The 24,800-nt window shown below is 28.8% G+C and overlaps 1 protein-coding gene, 1 long non-coding RNA gene and 6 other non-coding genes across 8 annotated transcripts; 2 read left to right on the top strand and 6 right to left on the bottom strand.

Annotated features, from left to right (window-relative positions):
* Positions 1–574: 574 nt before the first annotated feature.
* On the bottom strand, positions 575–24,691 carry LOC114929975 (uncharacterized). The gene is made up of 3 exons (XR_003819350.2): positions 24,009–24,691; positions 23,698–23,727; positions 575–707 (listed from the first exon to the last, which is right to left on the bottom strand). It is a non-coding gene; the product is annotated as an uncharacterized LOC114929975 (long non-coding RNA).
* TRNAC-GCA (transfer RNA cysteine (anticodon GCA)) lies at positions 6,744–6,815 on the bottom strand. The gene has a single exon. It is a non-coding gene; the product is annotated as a tRNA-Cys (tRNA).
* Positions 13,507–13,627, bottom strand: LOC114930029 (U5 spliceosomal RNA). Its single transcript, XR_003819370.1, has one exon. It is a non-coding gene; the product is annotated as a U5 spliceosomal RNA (small nuclear RNA).
* TRNAT-AGU (transfer RNA threonine (anticodon AGU)) lies at positions 14,382–14,455 on the bottom strand. The gene has a single exon. It is a non-coding gene; the product is annotated as a tRNA-Thr (tRNA).
* Positions 14,739–14,811, bottom strand: TRNAA-AGC (transfer RNA alanine (anticodon AGC)). Its single transcript has one exon. It is a non-coding gene; the product is annotated as a tRNA-Ala (tRNA).
* On the bottom strand, positions 16,424–16,495 carry TRNAP-AGG (transfer RNA proline (anticodon AGG)). Its single transcript has one exon. It is a non-coding gene; the product is annotated as a tRNA-Pro (tRNA).
* On the top strand, positions 17,174–17,245 carry TRNAP-CGG (transfer RNA proline (anticodon CGG)). Its single transcript has one exon. It is a non-coding gene; the product is annotated as a tRNA-Pro (tRNA).
* On the top strand, positions 17,992–23,194 carry LOC114929973 (aromatic-L-amino-acid decarboxylase). The gene is made up of 9 exons (XM_029301704.2): positions 17,992–18,338; positions 19,000–19,239; positions 19,712–19,945; positions 20,106–20,235; positions 20,380–20,640; positions 21,000–21,117; positions 21,476–21,566; positions 21,687–21,884; positions 22,681–23,194. Exons 2-9 carry the CDS (start codon positions 19,039–19,041, stop codon positions 22,978–22,980), a joined length of 1,533 nt encoding a protein of 510 aa, XP_029157537.1. The 5' UTR covers positions 17,992–18,338; positions 19,000–19,038; the 3' UTR covers positions 22,981–23,194.
* Positions 24,692–24,800: the final 109 nt, after the last annotated feature.

Below are 24,800 nucleotides of genomic sequence, written 5' to 3'. Positions count from 1 at the left end.
CACTTCGTGGAAGATCATAATTTTACTTCGATATGTGAATAAGAGATTTGCTAATATTTATTTAGTTTCAACATATTTTTTTATTTTTAAGCAGAATTATTCTTATAGAATTATAAATCTTTTAAATTTAAATAATTATTGATAAATTTCGTAGGACAAAATAATATGCTACGTGAAACTGATTTATTAATTTGTCTTTAGTCTTTAGGCATTTTCTCTTTGGTTTAATTGCCAAAACTATTTGTTTAAACTATCACAAAATCTAGAACTATTAAAGATAAAGCCACAACTTTTAATTATTTATGTTTCCACGAAATGAGACGCTTTACACAACCCTCTACAAAAATGTTATAAATAACAATTTCTCACTCACCGATGCAGCACCGATGCAGCAATAGCGGAGTTGTAGTTCGCAGCACGTTGATCTGAAAACAAAATATTCAAATTATACATTATACATGTCTGTGTGTGTGTATATTGTAAATATATTTTTTAAATTTTTATTTTGCATACCTTATAGTTGCCCCGCTGTCACCTGATGCCTTCCCCGGCCTCCTCCTCCTCTCGTGGTCCTTCGTAGCAATTACACTCGCGAAAATACGAATAATTACGATCGTCCGACACTTTACACGGCACTCCCGATATGTAAAATTTTACACGGCACTCCCGACACGACGCGTGAATCGCATTGTGTACCGCAATACTACCTGTAACAAATCGAATACATACTTATATTAGAATAATCTTATTGTTTCGCATTATAACGTACACAACATAAATATATAAATTAGAATTAACGATAGATCCATGGATCACAACACATTCGCGCGCACGAAAACAGGTTAGGTTAGATTGGGTTATGTTGAGAAGAAATTTTGCATCGAATTTCTCGCGAAATATGCGTTTCGAACAATTACGACTACACATGAACGTTGAAATTATAACATGCGATTGAGAAATACAACAATACAAAAGTTAGAAACAATTATGCTTACTAATTAATCACAGCGGAACGCAACCTGAACTGCCTGGTACTCGCGGCGTTTCGGTAATGACCGAAGCTATTCGCTATTCTACGAACAGCGGCAACTTCATTTTAATAGCGCGCGCTATATACGACTTAATATCAGGGTTGGGTAAGTTAATGATTTTTTAAAACTAATTGTATAAAAGTTAAGTTAAAGTTAGTTGCTTATAAAATTAATTTAGTTAAGTTATAAGTTTCATGAACAAAAAATTAACTCAGTTAAAGTTACGTTAAGATTAAATTAACTGAAGTTAAATCAAAAGTTAATTTCTAAAAATATTATTTATATTGAATTAAAATTTTGTTTGTTAATTCTTTTAAAATATATAATAATAAATAACAAAGAAATTTTTATTTTTATATAGAAATATATTTTTTGGTAATTACAATTGATAACAAATGAACATAAAAATTAATAATACTTTAATTTAAAAATAATACGTTTATAACTTATAAAAAGTCAATAATGGTATTCAGAGGTAAATAAATTTAACTTATTGTTAGGAAAAAAATTAATAAGTTTAAGGTAAAAAAAAACTAGTTGAAGTAAAAATTAATACATTTTAAATTAACTAAGCTAAGTTAAAAGTTATTAAATTTTTAACTTTTTTTTAACTTTTAACTAGTTATTACCAAAACCCTTAGCCGTATATACGACTTAATATTAATAATTAATTAAAACTTGAAGGAGATTGGTTCAAAAAGATATGTATAATTCTCGAAAATCGACTGGCGACTCATTTTAATATCTGTAGATATCCGATTGTCTTTATTTTGACTTAATTTTTTTTTTACTTTTTTTTAAGCAAAATTCTATTTAGAACACATGTAGAACTATAAATTGTTTTAATCTTATAATTATTGATAAGAAAAATGCTGTAGAACAAAGTGATGTGCTGCTTAAAGTTGACGCATCAATTTGTCATTTGGTATTTTCTTTGCTTTAAAATCGCTATAACTATTTGTTTAAATATCAAGAACTCTATAGAACTATTAAACTCTCAATTATTTATGATCTTTCATTAAATGACATGCTAGCTTCACACACACACGCACATAAACACAATGATATGCGCATGATAATTATTTCCATTCTATTTGAATCGATCGAGAAATCGACATGCGATTTTTTTCGCTTTCTTTCTCCCTTTCTCTTAACCACATTTACGGATAAGAATCCCTTATCAAACCAGGTCCTAAGAACTTTTTAATTGAGAGAACAATTTCGTCTGCGTGTACTCTACTTGGACGAAACTTTGGGGAAGTTTTATAAGCCGTTATCTTTTATCGCCGTGCTTCCGGGCACAACTTTTCTTAAACCTCTGCCGGCGCGGGTCAGCATTTTTAACCCGCAAGACGTAAAGTTAAATATTCACTTCTCATGAAAACGTCGTAAAGGACCACGGTTTCTCTCTTGCGGAAAACCAACGGGAAAAACGGAATTCATTTACCTTGCCGGCATTTCGCAGAAGCGGAGTTTCCTCGTGGACGGATGTAATCGCTCCAGCAAATACGGCTCTTTCACTCTCGGAAAACCCTCTCTCTATTTCTACCACGCTGTTTCGTCGAATTTAAAAAAAAAGGAAAGGAACTTTTTGGAAGAAAAATCTTTACGAAGTCGGTTAGGAGAGAAACATTTATATAATTTAATTCTCCCGGGAAATCATTTTTTCTAGTCATTAATGAATGGCGCGTGATTCCTTCATGTTACACCTAATTTTACATCGAATAATGCATTAAATTACATTTTGAAATCTTAATTTCGGAGGTAAATTTTAATGAAGACAAGTTTGATTTACTTAATATATATGTATATATTAATAATTAATGAACACATATGTTATAAAAATATATGTTGCTATATTAAAATTTTGTTGCATTAAATTTTACGGAGACAATAATAAATATTAATAAAAATAATTAATATCCTATGATTTAAGAGTATCGACAGGCACACGTGGTGGACCAAGTGGATCGAGCATGGCGCCATGGCGAGAAAAGTTATACACTTTGAGTAACATGAACAAACCAATTAGCTGGTTAAGCGACCAAACCCCCATGAAATTCAATTGTCTTCGCCCCATGCGTCTCGCCCGGGCTAACCGCCCTTATATTTTCATCCCTCGGCCCGAAGACCGTGCCCCGAAGAGTCTAACGGCCGTACAGGCTCGCTATTATGGTGTCAATTAAATTAGATCACCAGCGAGCTAGGGGTGGCTTAACTGATACGATGTCAGCTCTGCACGGGCTTGTGCCCGCGCAAAGTGCGTCGTTAAAAATGAAATGTAAATACTCGCAGTTAAATATCATATTAATATCATATACACATAATATTAATTTTTGTATATATTTTAAACAGGTAGCAACTCTCGCGTGCAAGGTACACGGTGAAGAGTAAACTAATTTATATGCGTTAATTTATGTTGCAAATAAAAATAAACGAGACTCAATGTGTCGCGCGCGCTTAATATGATTTATTATTAATATTGACTCGTATATTTATGTTCGATTATTATTACGATGTTTGTAGACTGTGACGTTATTTAATTTTTAACTCTATTTATTTAATATTGTATAATATAACAAATAATAAATATATGTATAATGAAAAAAGCGATATAATTAATTAAAATGCATTTACTCAGATGATATGATATTATCAGACTAATTCACGCTGTATCAGTTAATTCTCAAACAAATATATATCTTGTATCAGTGGTAATAAAAATATATCAATAATATAACGTGATATGCACTATTAATATAATATTTAGTTAATTTGAATTTTATATCTTTTAGAAATTTTATCTTGCGTCAATTATTGCACGATGGAAATTAAAAGTCTCACATTAAAAAATTTAGAAAACAACTTTAATTATAAATGCAGGTAATCTATGCGCAAATTCTAATCTCTACTAAAACGTAAGTTATTATTTTTTATGCGCTTTTTCGTATTTATTTTTTATATGTTCATATGCAAAATATTTATTTGAAACATAAAACTAAAGAATGTATCACAGAGGTCCGAGCAAAAACGAGATCGAATTACGAGCGAGAAACTTGTCGAACGCTATAGTAAGTCATAATTTACAAATCACTTGACTATGTTTATGAATAATTTAAACGTTCCAGCCCCCTGGATACGGACGAGGGTAAAACTGACGATCCTCCGAGGACAAAACGCAGAAACCCCTCGGGGACATGGACCCTTTGTTACTGCCCGGTCGCTGGTTACAGCAAGGACGCCAGTGTTTGATCCTACACTACGCGGTAAGCCACGGAGGATCATCGTCCGTATTGATCTCTCTCGGTATTGATATTCTACAATTCTCACTCCACTGCTTCTCAAATAGAAAATTTAGAAATGCACCGCGTAATATAAATATATATCCCACTAAGAAAAAAATTCTTTTATTCTGATTTCATATATGATACAATAATTGAAAAAGTAAGCATGACAATATAAAACAAAACATAAATTAATTAGATACCTATACATTTTCAAAAATAGAAATTAATAAATGACAATCGAGAATATTTAAAAATTATTCGTTTTCCTACTCTGATTTATATTCTTATACATATAAGTATATATAATTGAAAAAATTAACATGATATTAATATAATGCAATATATATAAATCAATTAAATATATATTTTCAAAGAAAAAAATTAATAAAAGTCAAGAATAATTAAATTAATTAGAAAAGTTAATTTTTAATTTGTTGATACATTTGAGGCAATATTTATTATAAAATGTATCGGAAAAACGTCTGGAGAGTTTTAACATTTTTACGGTATTAACAACTCATCTAATTTTTAAAAAAATCATTTCAGATATATGCAAAACTTTGCACTTGAATTTTTGGACGATGAGATAAAATAATTTATATAATGTAAATAGAGTGCACATCTTTAAACCAGAAGCTATCTAAGTCGATGATTTTTTTATTTTATTTATAATAAGATCGCGCTGCAACGAGAGTTTATCCTGTGACTCATATGATTGCTGGAAAAGCATTGAACCAGATTACGACGTCGATCCCTAAAACCTCGCGAATACAAAAGGGCCGTATTGATGATCGCTGACGATCATTGCTAACGATAATGGTGGATTAGCACGATCCCATCTGTCATTTGACTTACGCAATCCCAAATTTCTTCGAGACCCATCGCCGATATTATAAATTAAAGCAGTCACGCGCATGATCGAGAAATCCTTATCTTAATTACACACCGCGTGAATATATAGAGGTAAATATGTATATCTTTTTTCTTGCGCGATTAATTTTTAATGTATTAAAAAAAAAACCACGAAGTATGTTCCTTTGTAAAAATATTCAAAATATAAGAAACATACGTCATGAAATGACTTTACGCATTATAACATTCCTTATATAGGGAATTGCTACGTATATACTCCGCGAAAAGCCGTATACGACGTCGAGATAGAGAGAGATTTATCTCGGATATACATTTCATTTGGCAGCCTGCCAATTGGCCTGATCGCCCCAAGCGAGCACTGCGGGTATTTCACGGATTCGGCGAATATTTAGTGGGGTTTTACGGATTTAACGCTCGCCGTCAAAGCAGGTGGTTCGTACAGCGAACATTCATCTTCCGCGGTCGGCAGTCTTGCGGATTAACCGATGGCACTCTCCATTCTCTCGTCAGATCTTTATGGTGGTCTGCCATGCTACCCTGCTTTAGCCTCCTCACTCATCGCTCTTTCAACACTATCGTTTCTTTCAGAAATTAAAAGGATCCCTTTAAATAGCGCTATTTCAAACATATATGCTATTTGTATATTTTTCGAAGAACGCAGTGTCACATCTCGTATTCTTTCGGATATGTTATCGATCGTTTAGAAACATTTAAATGAACCATTAGATGCAAGACACAAAACAAATATATATTGTGTAATCCTAATAACGTTGCTCCCAGTTCCAATAAAATTTCTCTTATAAAATTTCGAAAACTCAAGTGCAAACTTGTATACCTATATTTGTGAAATGCGGTTTCTTGAAGATATATGTTGTTAATATTGCGAAATATTGAAACTGTTGTTTTCTTTTTCCGATATAATTACTATACATCATAAATTTACATGTATAAAAATATTTTATAATAAATATTACAATTAATTAAATATTATAGTTCATTATAAATACAGTTTGAAATATTTGCAAGACATAAAAATGTCTCGCATGTATTAACAAATTTGAATTTATCTTTTCTATTTAATTTATAATTATTACTGATTGTCTTATTAATTTTTTTTGAAAATGTATATTTAATTAATTTATATTTTGCGTTAAATATCATATTTACTTTTTCAATCATTAGATCGTATAAATCAGAATAGAGAAATGACATTTTTTCTTAGTAAAGGATACATATAATTTATTCAAGTCATTCAATTTTAAAAAAATTTTGATTTAAATCGATAATCGTCGAAACAACTTTTCCTTTAGTTTATCTAATAAAGTTCAAACTAGACCTTCTTTACTATCTCAAAATGTATTATCTAAATAGTGATTCAATATAATTTTCTTGGGCAATACGTATTGTTAAGTAGATTTTAGTTTACTAGATTCTCTGTTCTTTAGCAGAACATTCGAGTATATCACATGATTGCGATTTAGAAAAGAGTATGCAAAGAATATAACAAATCTAAAAAAATTCAAAGTAGCAAAAAAAGAAAAAATAAATCTTGAGGGGGCACCCGGGTTTGAACCGGGGACCTCTCGATCTGCAGTCGAATGCTCTACCACTGAGCTATACCCCCAATTGAAAATACGTTCTCTGCTTACGTACTTCAACTGCATTTTAAATAAGTTATTTATAATTTTAATAATTATTAATAAATATCTAATAAACATAATTCAAAAGTCCTATTTTTGCGGAAAATAAAAATTAAACATTGAAAACAATGGTAAATGTTTTCAGAGATATATATATTTATATAGTATATTTTATATATATATATATATATATATATATATATATATAAATATAAGAAAAATTACTTGTATGATCCTCTGAACATTTATTGTTTTCAATATTTGTTATGATAATTTTTATTCTCCAAAAATACAACTCTTGAATTGTGTTTGTTAGATATTTATCAATAATTATTAAAGTTATTACAAATAACTTATTTAAAATACAGTTAAAATATGCAAGCAAAGAAAGTATTTTCAATGGAAATATAGCTCCTATATATTTATATTTCAATGCAAAATCACTTGAATTAGTGCACTGACATTGTATTGACGTTGTATTAACATTATACTGATATTGTATTCAAATACGCTTATATAAAAATCAATTCAATTTTTTATATACAATGCACAATATATATGTCAAAATAATTTCAATTATATAAAAATTAAATTTCAAAAAAGAGTCTGTGATTTAGCGAAATAACAAAATAATTATAAAAAACTATACATGTATAAATCTTGAAATATATACGTCTTTAAAGATAAAAATATGTCTTGAAATATTCGTATCTGTAAATTCTCAATGACTTGAATAATATTGTCTAAAATAATAGATATTCCTCTAGTACAAAAACTCTTTGTTGTCATACAAATAGTTACGAATACCATCCTCTTCCCCAACCCCTCATAAGCATGGATGGCGACAGGTAGAGTAATATACTGCGGACCACCTAGTGTCTTCATGACTTTGCCATATGTCAGCGTGACTAAGGCACACATGGTCGAGATCATTGCGTGTCAGGCTTCCCGAGTGTGCCGATAAAATATTCCATTTTCCAATAAAACGTGATATCTCGAAAATTTCAAGTTAGTTTATGCACATTTCAAAAAGCATCAAGAGTACACTATATAAATTTAATTCATATGTTTTATTAAGAATTTTTTATCAACATACTTCTTATTTCTCTAATTAATTATAACTCAAAATGTATTACAATATTTTTCAGTTAAAAAAAACATCGACTATTTGTCGCACAAAATCTATTATCAAAATTAAGATCATAAAATGCATGCATTTCGTTAATATTAAGCAGAATTATTAAAATGTTTTTCCCCTTAAAATTTATGCGTATTTCTGTTGTGTTGATATATTTATAAATTGACGAAATTTTAATTATTTCTTTGAGATTTACTTGGACACAACGTTATACAAATAGCGACAAGAAGCTACATTATAAATGACGTACATTCTTGTGGAGAATGCATTATCTTGGATAATGGGATTTGCTGATAAGATATTAATTCAAGTAAATTGCCGCTGTGTAAAATTTTCGTTAATTTACTTGCATAATCCACAGATTCAGACAAAACTTTTGCTACCAGTCTATAATTTGAAAGCTTTCCATTATGAATAATATACAGAAGAAAATCATATTTTAGAATCTTATCAATTAGTAGAAATTAAAGCAATTGTACAGAAAAGCGAAATAAAAATTATCACATATTGAAAGTATGCTTTTTTTCCCGATATATAAATTAACGTTATTCAATGTTGCGAATTAAATTATTTTTATTTTCCAAAAGAGAGCTGAAATAATATTTCTCATTTTCAAACAAAAGCGGCACAACCACATTTTCCTCTTATATAATATCTATCAATCATACGGCCATTATTATGCCATACTGCACATATCTTATTAACTTAACATAAACAGGTAAACAAATTCACGTCCGATATATTTTACGATGTTTTTAAATCGAACAACAGCTCAGTTAGCAGCGCACACTTTTTCAATGCTTGCCGGCTTAACGAGAAAAATAAAATGGGTAACGTAGGAGTCAGTCTATGCAACCTTCCATTCAGTTTGCGAATTAATCCATCAAAACGGTCACGGTATATAACTCATCCCTTCCTTGTTTTGTTCCACGCCCGTCTGCCTCTAAAGTCCGAGAGTGAAGTCGATTGCACATTGCGTTTAAATACACCGACAAGCGATACGAAAATTTTATTCACTACTATGCATTTATATGTATATATACATGCATAGATAGGCAGACAAGAGATTACGTCATCTTATATAGTTCCTACGAAAGTGATCAAACTTTTCTTTTACACAACAGTAATTGATTATTCTTCGCGCCGTTACTTTAACAATTGTGATTGGCAAAGCAATCGTTAAACAATTGAAGGATTATTTTCCATTCACGTCGATGAGATAACAAAGATACGGATAAACTTATATGAAATAAATTTTACAACGAACTTGTGAAAATATTATTTTTCTAGTATAAGTAAAGGAAAAATAACGTGAAAATTTGATTGTGAAAGAAAGTTTGTTGCGTAAAAGTAAATATCTACAATTATTACCCAGACAAACTTGCCCAATAACGAAACAATATCAACAATTATTCTAATTCGCCATATGATTGAAGGAAAAAAATATCGCGTTTTTTATTACATGTTATATAAAATAAAAGTTATTGATTTAGAATTATTAAACGGATATTAATATTCCTACTAGCTCTTTCAATATAGCATCGCTATTTATAAACGAATTTTATTTTAATCATCTTAATCATTCCATTCCATAGTTGAATCGATCATCGGAAAATATATTTGAATGATATTTGCGTTTTCAATAGAAATAGAACGAATGTCATCAAAAGACCTTTCGCCATTAGAACTATCGAAATAATTAGGTTGTTATCAATGAAGTTATTTATAAATATATAGACGTGTGCATACCTCCACATATTTAAAACAAGCTAAAATATTACGTGTTTATTTTTGATTGAAAAACCGTGTAAATATATTTAATTACAAAAAATATATTTTATAATGAATTTTTTAAATGTATCAATGCATGTATTAAATGATGAAATTTTTAATTAACTAAATATAAAATATATAAAAACCGATATGCGTATATACAGAAATACATTTCTTCTTAATTTATTGGAGTGTTAGAGAGAGATTCTGATTTTAAATACACGAACGTACAAAATCAATCTGTTTTTTAATTCAAATTATTTTCAAAAATTAATAAAAGAAAGACGGAGAGCAAAAAATCTAAATTGCTAATAATGCTAATTTATTGAATCAAGTAAGGAATAAATTACACATGTTTGTCATATCCGTCTCGATTATGCGGAGCTATTTAAAATAACCAGAAAACTCTTATCCTCGCGCAATTCTTACGATATATCTATCTGGCATCAAACCAGCTGGCACCATTAACCTAAATGTATATGTCGTCCATTATAAGCGGGTATCTAGATAAATTAATCACACAAATTTCTCTTGCACAGTCTTCGGTTCTATCGACCTCGAAATTCTGCGCGATTCGGTAATTCCGAATTCAATCAAAGATTTATATGCATCACTAGAAGATCTACATTTTTGTGCATTTATTAGCGTATTTTTTATCATTGTTCTATTCTTTCAGAATTTTATTTATTTATTTATTTTATTATTACTGTGCAAAAAATATACTATAATTGTGACGAAAGCAATAATTACGACAGTAATTCTAATGAATAATGAGAATTTTTATTTCTAGAAAAAATATTTTTTTCGGATTATTATTGCTGTGTTTTCGATCATCACATAATTATACGAAGAATTATTAATTTATTCATTGAAACATACGAATTGTGGACATACATATATATAAAAAAAAAACCAAGTTGTCGCAAATTAAGAAAATATTTTTACAGATACATTTTTCTAATTCTAAACATAGACAACTGTGCTCTCGCTAATAACTCTTTCAAGAATTGATTGCAAATGTATCTAGATTATGAAGAATAATACGTGGAATTCGCATAAGATTCTTTTTCCTGGGACGAATTAAATTATAGGGTAATTCTTTTTTCTTTTCGCAAAGCTTTTACTAGTTATTTTAACGTGTTTTAACACATGCTCACGTGTCCATTACGCAAACATACAAATTTTACTTTATATGTTTTGCAATTTCTTCACACGTAACTACACTTTACGTATATGTGCACTTGGATAGTGTCGTATACCGTGTGATTTAAAAAAGGTGAGAATCAGTATGTGTGTGCATATACATTCATTTTATCTACAGAATGAAGGATTTAATTCACTAGAAGTGTATTTAATATAGATAACATAAATGCATATATAATTTTTTTCAATTACCACTCAATAATCACCTTAATAATAAATAAGATTAAAGTTTAAAGAACAACTGTAAAAAAGAATACTTTGTGCCTCATTTTCGTTAAAGAATTTTAAATTTATATTAAACCTCATTATCACACATTTTTATAAAATAAAAACGCATAAAGAATAGCTGGAGGAAATCGTCGAGAGATTTAAAAATTTCCTTCGCGAAAAGAAAAAAAAAACGTGGTATTTATTATACTACATGTGAAGTGATGAAGCTTATATCGAATGAAACGATACGGATATCGATTCCCATCCTTTTCAAGCCACCCTGTACACGTCTTGCACATATAATGCACACGTTTTGCAGGTGCCGCGATATATATGCAACGTTCGCGATCGCGCCTGCGGACGCATCGCACATACATATATATAATACATATACGCACATAACGCGAGGTTGGCACGTGTGTGCGTATTCCTCTCGTGTAGGTGGAATGTCGGTGAGGGCTGCGTACAAACCAAGTAGTGTAGGATCAATATAAGCGATGACACAGCGAGAGCTCATCTTTAAGCCACGCCCATGAACCCGCCGCGGACGAATGTTAGCGCAAACCCGGCGGTGTGTGGCCAATCGACGTGACGCATCGATTTTTCGCGCCTTTTTCCCTTTTTTTCGCGAAAGTGAACTTCTTCGCGAGGCTGACAAGGCAGCGAGGAAGGAGGACGGCGAGATGGAAAAAGTACGAAGGCTTAAAGGGCGAACGTTAGGGGTGAAAGAGAGAGAGATGAAAGAGAGATGGGAGCAGCGACGTTCTCCGGTTGAGGGAAAGGATGAGGGAATATTAGGGAAAGAGGGGATGAGGTGAAGCGCTTCTCTGTGAAGAGAAGGCGGAGGATGAGGATCGATGAGGACGAGAGAGGGTCGACTCTCTTCCATGCCAGGGGTAAACGAACCTCCATTTCATCTACCCTTCGCGCCGTTATCGGCTGTCCCTTTTTCAATCGAGGGAGACCCCTGCTGTTAGGGACATCGGGAGCACATCTTCCTCACCGGAACATTCGCAATTCTCCTTTAGAATTATACTTATTTTATTACGCTGAATTGTGTATATTTTTTTCAAGGAAAATAAATATCTCGGGAAAACAAAAGTTCCCTATCCTTTTCGCGCCCGTCAATTAAATCGCTCTTACGATGTTACATTTTTTTTATTATATTGAACACTGTATGTCGATTTTAATAAATGTACGATCCTCCAAAATAATAATTAACCTTATACATATTGATGGGATAAAAAAGCGCACGTGCAAATTATTAAATTATTTTATACATTTTTTAGCTACTTCTCGAGGATATCTCGAGGCAGTAAAGATTTATTAGATTAATGAAATGATAATTCAAGTATATTGATATCATAAATATCTGATATCTTAAAAAATCGCAGCTTTTATGAAATATACATATATTTCGCCGATGAAAGCAACCGTGTCTTGCTATTGTTCATTTGAGAGAGAAAGAGAGATATGCCTTGTTGAAAGAGAATAATCGAGATTGATTGTACGAAGAACTGACACACTATTGCTATCTAGTAGTAAGCAACTCAACTAAGCATGTAACCCTAATTTACCGATCAGTAGAATAATAATAATTAACAAAATAATTTAAACATATTTACTGCAATTCTTTGTTTTATGTTATGTTTGATTTAATAATTCAACATCAAATATGTAGGATCGTAATAAAAAAAAAGATGTGCAAGTTACTCTTTAGCTGCTTTAAAATACATACCTATATAATCCAACAAAATAATCGCTCATTTACGAAAGACGAATATTATTCACGTTCAAAAATTTAGTTTAATAGCACTTTTATATTTTTTATACTCTTATTAAACTACGTAATATTTTTGTCATGTGTTGCTTAACAATAATTGATATTCACTAGAGTATGAAAGATTGAAACTAAATATATAATATAAAAGTAATCTATATATGAATATCACACATGTACGAATGTTTTCTATTTAATCAAAGTATATAATTTCACAGCGATGAGCTCTCGCTGTGTACATTTTCTCAGTTAATCACTTTTTCCTCTCTTAATTTGTATAATTATTGGTAACCACACACATGACATGAACAAATTACACATAATTTTATAAAGTATGGAATTTTTAAGATATTTTATAATTCAGACAGACCCTAATAATATCCTGACAAATTACGAAGAATTTTCAGTACGCGAAATGCGACATATAGAATTCTTATTAAAAATCCTTAAACTTAGACAGAATCTCGAAGATATTTTTTCCTAAAGAAAAAGAGTACAATTTCTTCTTCTAACTTTAATAAGTATTGAAGAGAGAAATCTGTTCGAGAAATTTATGTTTGTATTATCTTACGACCCAACTGACGTTGGGTACACAAAAAATTAGTCTATAGACTCATCAATTGTTCCCCTCCACGGAAATCTTTAGTAAAAGGCGAAAGATTTATGCGTGAATTGAAGGGAAACCAGAGTGCCGATGCCTGCTCCGAGTAGACCTTTATAGTGTGCAGAATGTTTTTCACTCACGCGAAAGGTAGCCATCTAGTGGTCGAATACCAGAATCACGGGCACATGACAGATGACGTATGCACAAGAGCACGTGCTTGCTTGTTCGACCGGTTTGTCTCTCCGAGATGGGTTAGGCTTTACGCACAACAGAGAAAGTGTGGGTATAAAGAACTAATAAGAGCTAATAAGCTAATAAGAGCCCTTTATACTCAAATTTATATTTGTATATCAGAGTCTTTATTATCGATTATTATTTTAAAGTAATTCCTATTTCTAAAATTTAAAATATGTTTTCCTAATATTTTCTCTATTGTGTGCAGAGCTTTAGTGTTACGTATTTTCTCTCTTCATCTTTTATAATTTACAATATGCATAGTTTTTACAAGTATTTAAAAACTGAAAAATAGAAGTATGAAATGAATAGATACCTTTTTCTTTGTGTATAACACCTTTTTCATTTTATTCTATTTTCCATTCGCTACGAGACTCGATATAAATACTTTTTAATGTTCCTTATATCACACAAATAGTTGAATGTATTAACTATATAATAATAAATCTTAAATAAAAATTGTTAAAAAAAATATAGTTTAATTTAATGCAAACATGTTTTCTACTTATATTTATGTATATTATGTATTTAAGCAAATTATAAAAAAAAAAAAACAAATATTTAAATTTAAAAAATATATACCCCCGCAAACTCTACATTGCGGATGAAGGCCCCGGAGGGATTCGAACCCTCGATCTCCTGTTTACTAGACAGGCGCTTTAACCAACTAAGCCACGGCGCCTGCTTAAGAATAGGGTAAAATTAACACGTAGATAAAATAACATAACATAATATTTGCCTAAATGATTATAAATTTCTCTAAATGATATTATTTAAATATCAATAATCTAAGCTTCGCACTGCAGTAAATTTAATATCTTTTAAATAAAACTAATTGACATAATTATTTTGTAAAAATATTAACAAATTATGAATAAAATTAAAAATCAAAAGGAACGTTTTTGATCTTTTTTTCTTATTGCAATGATTTGTTACGCGTGATGAGAACAAAAATAAAAAAATTTTGGAGGCGCCGGGTATCGATCCCGGTACCTCTCGCATGCTAAGCGAGCGCTCTACCATCTGAGCTACGCCCCCTTTGATAACAGCTGATGCATCTTATTCATAAAAATGGGATTTACATACATTTTCAATATAATTTTGAATAAAAATAGATATAAAAATATTAAAAATTAAATTAAGAGAACATTTGCACGAAATATTTAGTTGTCACAATAGTAAATATTTCCAACAAATTGTTAAAAATCAAGAAATTGTGACAGGTTTGTAATTTACAGAACACGAGAAAAGAGTAAAAATTCTTATTTAATTATATCCTTATATCTTATTTAAATTTAATTTTAATTATTTATTATACATACATGTATATTACACAAACTCTAAAATGTTAAAATGTAAAATGTTAAATAATTGTTATTGTTATGAGAATTCATTAGAATAAGATTAGAATGCAGTAAGATTCCATAAAACAATTAAAATATAACAATAGAGTAATAAAAATAACAACCATGAAGAAAGATTAGTTATAACAATTATTTTCTTCACTTTACTTATGGTCATTTTTTATGTATTAAATAATATCATGATATATCAAGTATATAACTGAATAATTTCTAATAAAAAAATCTTATCTTTTGTTAGATCTGATTAAATTGAATTCATAACAAAAATGTTTGTAAAAATACCACATTAAAATATTTGGAAATGTGGCTACCAACATAATGATTGTTATGATCAAATCTTAATAGAAAACGATAGAAGACTATCTCTCTATTTCTAATGTTTCTAGAAGGACATCCTGTTTTAAATCTAAACGTTTGATCAAGATTTAATAAGTACAAAATCATTTTGTATTGTATTTCAAAGTTCCTTTCACCTTTTTTATTATTAATTATTTACATATATGTTCTATCCGAATTTTTCGAATTTAATTTGTGCATATATGTATATGAATTACTTTAAATAAATATATACAAAAATTGAAAATTAAAAATATAATATAAATTTGAAAAAGTGAAAAGTAAAAATCTTTTTTTCTGTTTTTAACAAATATTTCCTCACTATATGATCATGATAGCATAATATAATACCAAATATATCAAGACCTAATGTTTAATTATTTTAATGTACAATTATATTATATTTATTTAATGTGCAATTATATTATTTTCTTAATTATCGTTAATAGAAAATTTTAAAGAATCATAAATAGAGTCTTAAACAGAGAATTTGAAAGTGTCACAAGACTTACATCTTCTGCTTTCTATTTGTATTGCTCTCTTATTTGTTATTTGTTCTATACACAAATACTTTCTATTTGTTCTAATACAGATTTATTTTTGGCTTTTAAATATTGAATTATAATTATAATTGGTTAAATCTAAATATTCAAAAAAATATCATTAAGAAATATAAATATATAGAAGAATAAAAATATATTCGTTTTTTCAAAATGTTGGGAGAAATACAAATATATGATATGTAATATTTATTTATTTTACTTTAATGTAATGTAAGAAGGATTTTATAATATGACCCTATTAGGTACATATCACGGAGAGAAAAAGAAAGAGAGGAATTTAAGAAAACTTGTAAACTTTCATAAAATATAAAATGTTACAATATCTTTAATCGCAAAATATAAAAAATCACGATAATTATAAAAAATTGTTTAAATTAGCAAAAACTTGGGCTCGTCCGGGATTTGAACCCGGGACCTCTCGCACCCTAAGCGAGAATCATACCCCTAGACCAACGAGCCACGTTAAATTTGTAACTTTCAAGGCGATGGTCATCCTGGATTGTCAAAAACGTGTTATTGTTTATATTATTTATTTGCTTTATAAAAAATTATTAAAATATTCTAGATCTACTTTAAAAATTTATATTTAAAAGTCTCTTATTTATTATGAAATAAAACAAAACAAAATGTATCAAAACATAATATATATGTATATTGTATATCATAATATATTATGTATATATGTATAATATAAAATTTCATTATTTTTATATAATACTTCAAAAAAATTTTTTTTAAATATATTTAAATAAAAAATATAAATATCAAGTAGCTACAAATAAAAGAAAAAAACAGAAAATTTATTTAATAAAAAAAAGACTCATCTAACAATAAGATAAAATGCAAAAATAAATATAGATAAATTGTGTTGTTAAAAAGATTATGTTAATTTATATTAACGTTTGTATATATGTATATATGTATAGTTTGCATAAATAATGAGAATGTTACATAATGAAAGAACCAAGTGTAAAATATTAGATAAAAAAAAGTCAAATGCAAATTAAATAGCACATGCGTAATTTTGAATGCAGTTAGATATCTTTGTATTAGAGTCAAAATTTCTGTGTCGATTTTATGAATAATTTTGTAATACAACGATCATGTCGGGGATCAAAAATAAAAAATTTTTTAAGTGGCTCGTTGGTCTAGGGGTATGATTCTCGCTTCGGGTGCGAGAGGTCCCGGGTTCAAATCCCGGACGAGCCCATAATCTTAATTTTTTGCATTATATTAGACGTTAACAATCAACAATTACCTACACTTACTTCAAATATTAGTTTTAAAATAAAACGTACGTCGTTTTTTGCATTATTCAATAAATTTTAACAAAACGTAACAAAATAATTAAAAAATATTGAATCAAATGTTATCATTGAATATAGGGTAAAGGTACCGATTATTAGATACCATTTACATTATATTTTTAATATTAGATACCATTTACGCTATATTTTTAAATTTTATTGTTGGTTCTGAAGATATAATACTGTAAAAGGTTTCAAATTAATACAGGTAATAATAAAACCATTTACTTTTATCTATGTTTTTTATTTTTGGTGTTAATAAAAATGAAATTAAGTTTATATAATAAAAGGCTGTATTGGAAATAATTAAGAAAATGTAAATGATATCTCATAATCGGTACCTTTATCCTATGGAATAATTATTCAATGAATAATAATTAAACTGTGTGATATGTTTTATGCGCAAGAAATATTCAGTTAGAGGAATAGAATCAGAGAGCTGATCGTAAAAGATCGTAAAAGATTGTCTTCAGAGCATTAAAAAATAATTGTTAGACAGCTACATTATGAAAAAAAATTAAATATTATCATTGAATATATTATAAATATGCGATAATCAATTAATAATATCAGTTAATTAAACTGTACTGCTTTTTTTACACAAGAAAAGTTCCGAAAATTTAGAGGTCAATATCAACCGACTGTAAGAGATCTTTACAGCATTAAGAAAGAATTGCTTTCGCGGTCAACATATATTATCGATATTTCGTGTGTTTATGGAGAAAGTCAGTGAAAGTTCTGTGTGGCGGTATTTAACGTTAGGAGACAGTATTTAAAGACATTCGAGTCGTCGATCAGCACGTCCTCGTATGAAATCACACGGATTTAAATCATATTTGAAATCTCGAGTGTCAAATCGTGTTTAATTCGACAATGAGATCCGAATCTCGGATTTGAGTGAAAGAATTGCTGTCTAAACGACAATGTTTATGAAAGTGCTACTCGTATATAAAGTGAAATTTTCATTATTACGTGCAACATACTAAATCACATAGGTACAAGTTTGATAATAAGTTGTATAAATAAAAGTGAAATATATAAATATTTTCGACAAACATTGGAGATAAAAATATTTGCCTAATAACAAAGAAAATAAAAGAATAAAGTAAAATTTTATCAAAAGATTTTTACGTTTTTATTCATAAAAATTTTTTCTTAAGAAATATTTTTCTAAATAAATACACTAATTTTTATAAAAGATATCAAAATAATTGTAATATTTTACTTATTGTTAGATATTTTCTATTTCAACATTGGAGACAATTTAGAAAAAGAGATATTTATATATAATATATGCAACATTATGTATAATCAAACTTTTAAAAAACTACGTATATTATAATAAATGCAAAGTCAAAATAAAGTAATATTGACAAGGATTATAAAATTTTACTTACTTACTACTTTAACTGCAATGTAATAATTAATATAATGTTGCATACAATATATAATAATAATATAAATGTAATAATATAAATCCTTTACTCTCTACAGCACATTTTAATCACAATCTACATGTAAATTTATTAATTACTTAAAGTTTTTAGTAACAAGAAATAAAAAACTAAAACTCAGTTATTTCAGTTATATTCATATTAAAAATGTTTCAAATGAAATTCAAATAAAAATTTTCTTAACTCTCGTGCTCTCTTACAGTGAAATTTTATATTGCATAATTCTGCAATTCAATAAAATATGAACTCATCAGAATTTGTGGAGTTTGGCAAGGCGACAATCGACTTTGTTGTCGATTACTATAAAACTTTAAGAAATAGAAATGTTCTGCCCGATGTGGAACCGGGTTACTTAAGTCGGTTATTACCAGAACAAGCACCTGTTAAGCCTGAAACGTGGCAAGAAGTGCTTGAAGATGTGGAAAAATATATTATGCCAGGTGTAAGTTTAACTTTTCTTTTCTTAAAAATGTTTTATAACATAAAAATGCATCATAAAACACATTTAAATATATATAAAAAAACTATATTAATAAAAACATTTTTCTTAATTTAGAATACTTCTTTTAGAAAATATTAATTTTTTCAATCTATTTGAAGAAAAATAAAAGCCAAACTAAATAAATATAACACAAATATTGTTAGTCTTATTTCGCTTTTATATTTTTTTCAAACTAATATATTAAATTTATTTCTTTTCTTCATCTTTGTATATGTTTCTCATAATTTAGTTCTTTTAAGTAACAAATAAATTTTCAATATCTCAATACATGAATAATTATTAAAATAATTTATGTGATATTTATTTTTCTCATTACAATGCAAAATATCATAGAAAAAATAAATACCATATAAATTATTTTAATAATTATCATGTAGTGCGGTCTAAAGATATTATCCCTCAATATTTTCAGATAACACATTGGAATTCTCCTTACTTTCATGCATTTTATCCTACGGCTAATTCTTATCCGGCTATCGTGGCCGACATTTTAAGCAGCGCGATTAGTTGTATAGGCTTTAGCTGGATAGCATCACCAGCCTGTACTGAACTCGAACTAATAACATGTAATTGGCTTGGCAAACTATTAGGGTTGCCTAATGAATTTTTGAGCCACAGCAATGGAACAGGCGGAGGAGTAATACAGGTAATCGCCATATCGAAATCATACATATACACTGTATATATGCATAGATTGATTCTTGGCTTATAATGAATAAATTAATTCTTGATCCTTAATAAATTAAATTAAATTGATATGTTTAAATTATCGTAAAATAATGTTATTATTTTATTAAATTTTACAGGGATCTGCAAGTGAATGTACATTAATCTGTTTGTTGGCTGCAAAAGATTATACAATGCGACAAATAAAAACTCTTCATCCAGAACTACACGAGGATCTCATTAAATCTAAATTAGTTGCATATACTTCTAGTAAATATTCTATAATTTTTTTAAAAAATTTGTGATTTTTTATATTAAACGGTTATTAGTTTTTAATCTCATCAACTTATTCATTAATTAAATAACTGTAATTTAATTTCAATTTATTAATAATATATTTGTCTAAAATTTTAGATGAGTCGAATTCTTCAGTAGAGAAGGCAGCAAAGTTAGGATCAATGCTGATAAGACTACTGCCAGTGGACGATAATTGCTCTTTACGAGGTGAAACTTTAAGAAAAGCGATTCAAGAGGATCAGGAGAAAGGCCTTATTCCATGTTACGTCATCGCTACCTTAGGAACTACTGGCACGTGTGCATTTGATAATCTTGACGAAATAGGACCAATATGCAAAGAATATAACATCTGGTTACATGTTGATGCTGCTTACGCCGGTGAGTATTTAAAATTAATCTCTTGTACCTAATTTATCTCTATTTTATTAACTTTACAATTTAACTGTACTTCATATTTTCACATCTATATTTCGATGCAATATATCATCAATGCAATACATTGTAATTAATAATATTAACTAAATTATTAAATAGAGCAAACTTAACTTCCTTTCCTATTAATATTTTTTAACAACGATTTTATTTTAAATCGTTGTTAATAAATATTATAATAAAAAAGGAGTTAAGTTTGCTCTATTTTAGTAAGTTAGTTAATTACTAGTTAAGATCAGTTGTTTGTATTGATTAAAAAAAAGATAATTTAACAAAAGTCCCTCTCATTAATTACATTTATACAGGAGCAGCATTTGTGTGTCCGGAATTTCGTTATTTAATGTCCGGCATTGAATATGTAGATTCTTTTAATGTAAATGCACATAAATGGTTGCTTGTGAATTTTGATGCTTCGGTAATGTGGTATGTATTATATTATTATTACATTATTTATCTCTAATATAGCTTATTTATCTACATATCAAAATAATTTTTTTAGTTTTATATAGAGTCACTTTTATGGCCATATTTTTTAAATATATAAATTATTAATCTTTAATCTTCAATTAAATTTACATAGCCTTTAATGAAAACCTTATTTAAATGGTTTTTATATGTATATTTGATATTCAAAATTAAAACAAAAAAAATAACATTTCTAAATTGGAGATAAAAGTATATTTAAAATAAAATTTTTTTTAATTGTGCGTATAAGATGAGCATTTATTTAATTCTACAAAATAAGCTAATATTTAGCATTTTATTTTTTTATTGCTTTTAGGGTAAAAGACTCGAGACGACTTGTAGAAGCATTCAGTGTTAACAGAATATATCTTGAACATGATAGAGAAGGACTAGCACCTGATTATAGAGTAAGATTTTATGTACACTTATTGCTTATATATATATAATATTCTTTTTTTAACAGACTATTTTGGCATAATATAAATATTTTTCATTTTTATAACTCAAATTTTTCATGATATTGGCAGAATTGGCAGATTTCTTTGGGTCGACGTTTTCGTTCGTTAAAATTGTATTTTGTCATGCGAATTTATGGAATTGAAGGTCTTCAGAATCACATTAGACACACTATAAAATTAGCGCAACTCTTTGAAAAATATGTTAGATCAGATGATAGATTCGAAATAATTACCGTAGTTATGGGTCTCGTCTGTTTCCGTATCAAGGTATGTTTCCTCACAGATACATAATTACTTATTTCTTTATTAAAATTTACAACATAAAAAATAATTTTTAAATTTATCGATTTTTGAGAATTAATTAATGAATCATTAGTGTGTGTGAAGTTGCCACTCATTTTCTGAAAACTCAAATAATTGAGAGTTCTGACTTTATTTACAATAATTCTAAAGTTCCTAATAGTTTAAACAAATAATACTGGCCACACAACAAATAATTAAAAAATGCCTTAGGATAAATTGAACCGCCAATTTACAATAACGCGTCTCACTTTGTCTAGTGATATTTTCCTTATTAGTAATTATCAGAATTGAAATAGTTTACAATTCTACATGAGGTTCTAAGAAGGGTGCTGTCTTTTAAAGCAAAAAATATTGATTAATTTTATTTCAAGTATTTTAATTATTAGAATTTTTTGGAAAGGCATTGCACATGCCAAAAACTGTGAAAACTGTTTTGAAAAAAATACAACTCTTGAAAATCGACTGGCATTTCATGTTTAAGCTCAAAAATATGCGTATTTCGAGCAAAATAATTATTTTAAAAAATTTATAAATGTTTTAAATAAAAGCAAAAGTCTTGTAAAACTCGACTGGCATCTCACTTTGAAACTCGAAAATATGCATTTTTTATTTAATGAGAAGTAAACTTCACACACACACAAATCATTATAAATATCTTTCTTAATCACATTAACTTATAAGTTTTATAATTAAGTTAAATTACTTATCTGAATTATATGTTACCAAAATTTTTGTAAGAAAGGAATTACTTGTTTTTTAGGGTGATAACAGTTTGACAAAAAGGCTTTTAAATTGTCTTCAGGCTAGAAGACAAATTTATCTCATCGCAACCACTTATCAGGATAAGCTTATAGCCAGATTTGTTGTATGTAGTTCATTAACTACAGAAGAAGACATAGCTTTTTCATGGAACGAAATAAGTTGTCAGACAAACGAAATTTTACAAAACGAATTTTATCAAGAAACAGTTGAGAGTATCACAAAATCGCCGGATGATATTGTGACAAGAATAGAAAATCTAAACCTGGCAACAAAGGAAATTTCGCAGAAAATATCATAATCCCAAAAATTTTATTTAAAAATTTCATTTGAGAAACTTGCACATTTTCATTTCAGACCTACATATTTATCATTATGTAATATTATATATTATTATATGTGTGTCTAGTTTTTATCAATTCTAAACAAGTAATGTACAAATAATGATTGTACAATGTATTTTAATAAAATATATGGAGGTATATGCGAAATTGATTATAGATAAAAATCTTATTGTCAGGCTATTTATTTTAAAATGGATTAAAATAAATTTATGAAATATTATATATTTAAGTATTATTCTAATGTTGATTTGAATGTTTGAATGTCTTTCTTTTAAATATATTAATAGGTATAACAATAAATAGTATAAATATAGATATATAATATATATCTCTTAAGCAATTTAGTAGAATAAATAACACAATAATATTTGTTCACTACTGTACTATAAATATCAAATTTTGCAAATTTAAATGTTTATATACCCAATAGTAACTAAGAGTATAATTGTTAAAAATTTTAATTCTTTTTTAAATATTTTTCTTATACGCATGTCATATAATAGAGCAGATATAATATTTTCATAAATAAATTATTTTAATTTATATCAATTTTCTTAATTGTAAAATTAAGATAAAAATGATTCCCACATTGTTTCGCGATACACATCTCTCTCTCTCATACACGATTTTTACAAAATTATTATCCAAAATATAAATAAAAATTAGCGACTCACCGATACGATGTACAGCAGCGGAGTTGTGAACTGTAAAATATAAATACATTAAATTATACAGTGAAAATTTAATATAATTTCGAAAAAATAAATGATTATCTACATCGAGTTCTTTAAGTAAAGTAAAAATTTAATTTTTTCTTTACAAATAATCTAAATAATTTTTTTTATAAATATATAAAAATATTTGATAAATCGATCTATAAATACTTAAACACTTAAAATTAATTTTAAATATTTTTTGAAAATAAAACAAACAAATTTTAATAATTAATAGTAATAATAAAATAAATAATAAATAAACTATTTACCGTAATAGCTGCTTCGTCGTTGCCCGATGCCATCCTGAGCCCCAGGATTCCTCCTCCTCGTCGTAGATGCACTTCGAAACACTTACACTCGCGAAACTTTTTTTCGTTCGCGACGTGCGGCGACGCCCGGATTTTAATTGTCACATTTTCGACGCGTTATGAAAACGCGAGATTCGCGGGAGCTTTTATTCGCGCACGAATAAACCCGATGCTCCGTTTTCGCGTCGCCGCTTTTCTCAAGATCCCTTATCGAAGGGCCCGATCGAACGACGATGATGCGGCGATATTCCAGAATGGGGCACTGCACTTAAAATATATATCCACTGCATTTCACAAAACAAGGAGCATTTTCCGAAACACCGTGTACACTCGCGTATTCCAATAATATACGAAATATATACGTGCTTCACTCCTTGTTAAATATCTTCGACTCGACGATTCACGAAAGATTCTTAAAGAGGAACATGTAAACATGGCGGCACGACCGAGTCGTCCTACTCGTATTTGACCTTCGCGATTTTCGCGAGAATTACGTGCGTAGTTCGTCGCGGAACGATACTCCGACACGGCGATGCGGAAGTACGAGCGGAAACTTTACGGATTACGAGCGATAACGCGGAAAATCCCGGGAAATTCTCGCGTCGAAAGCGCCCGGCACCTTGTCGCGATCCGCCGTTCTCAACTTCGCCTGCGCGAACTTCAGGCGACTCGACGGGACCCCGAGTCGGGGGCTGTCGGGAACTGTGACGTCACGCGAAGGTCATTCGGAGGAACGAAAGTGAGATTCCGCGG

The sequence above is a fragment of the Nylanderia fulva genome, unplaced genomic scaffold (assembly GCF_048542155.1).
Source record: "Nylanderia fulva isolate GAGA-0341 unplaced genomic scaffold, ASM4854215v1 Scaffold9, whole genome shotgun sequence".
In the NCBI taxonomy this organism is placed as follows: Eukaryota; Metazoa; Arthropoda; class Insecta; order Hymenoptera; family Formicidae; genus Nylanderia; species Nylanderia fulva.
The sequence above is the reverse complement of the archived record's forward strand: the minus strand, read 5'-3'. Positions and strand labels throughout refer to the sequence as shown.

Coding starts and splice junctions, on each gene's coding strand:
- LOC114929973 (XM_029301704.2), top strand. CDS start 19,039: ATGAACTCATCAGAATTTGTGGAGTTTGGCAAGGCGACAATCGACTTT. Junction 20,236..20,379: donor ATTAGTTGCATATACTTCTA/GTAAATATTCTA, acceptor CTAAAATTTTAG/ATGAGTCGAATTCTTCAGTA. Junction 21,118..21,475: donor TTTGATGCTTCGGTAATGTG/GTATGTATTATA, acceptor TATTGCTTTTAG/GGTAAAAGACTCGAGACGAC.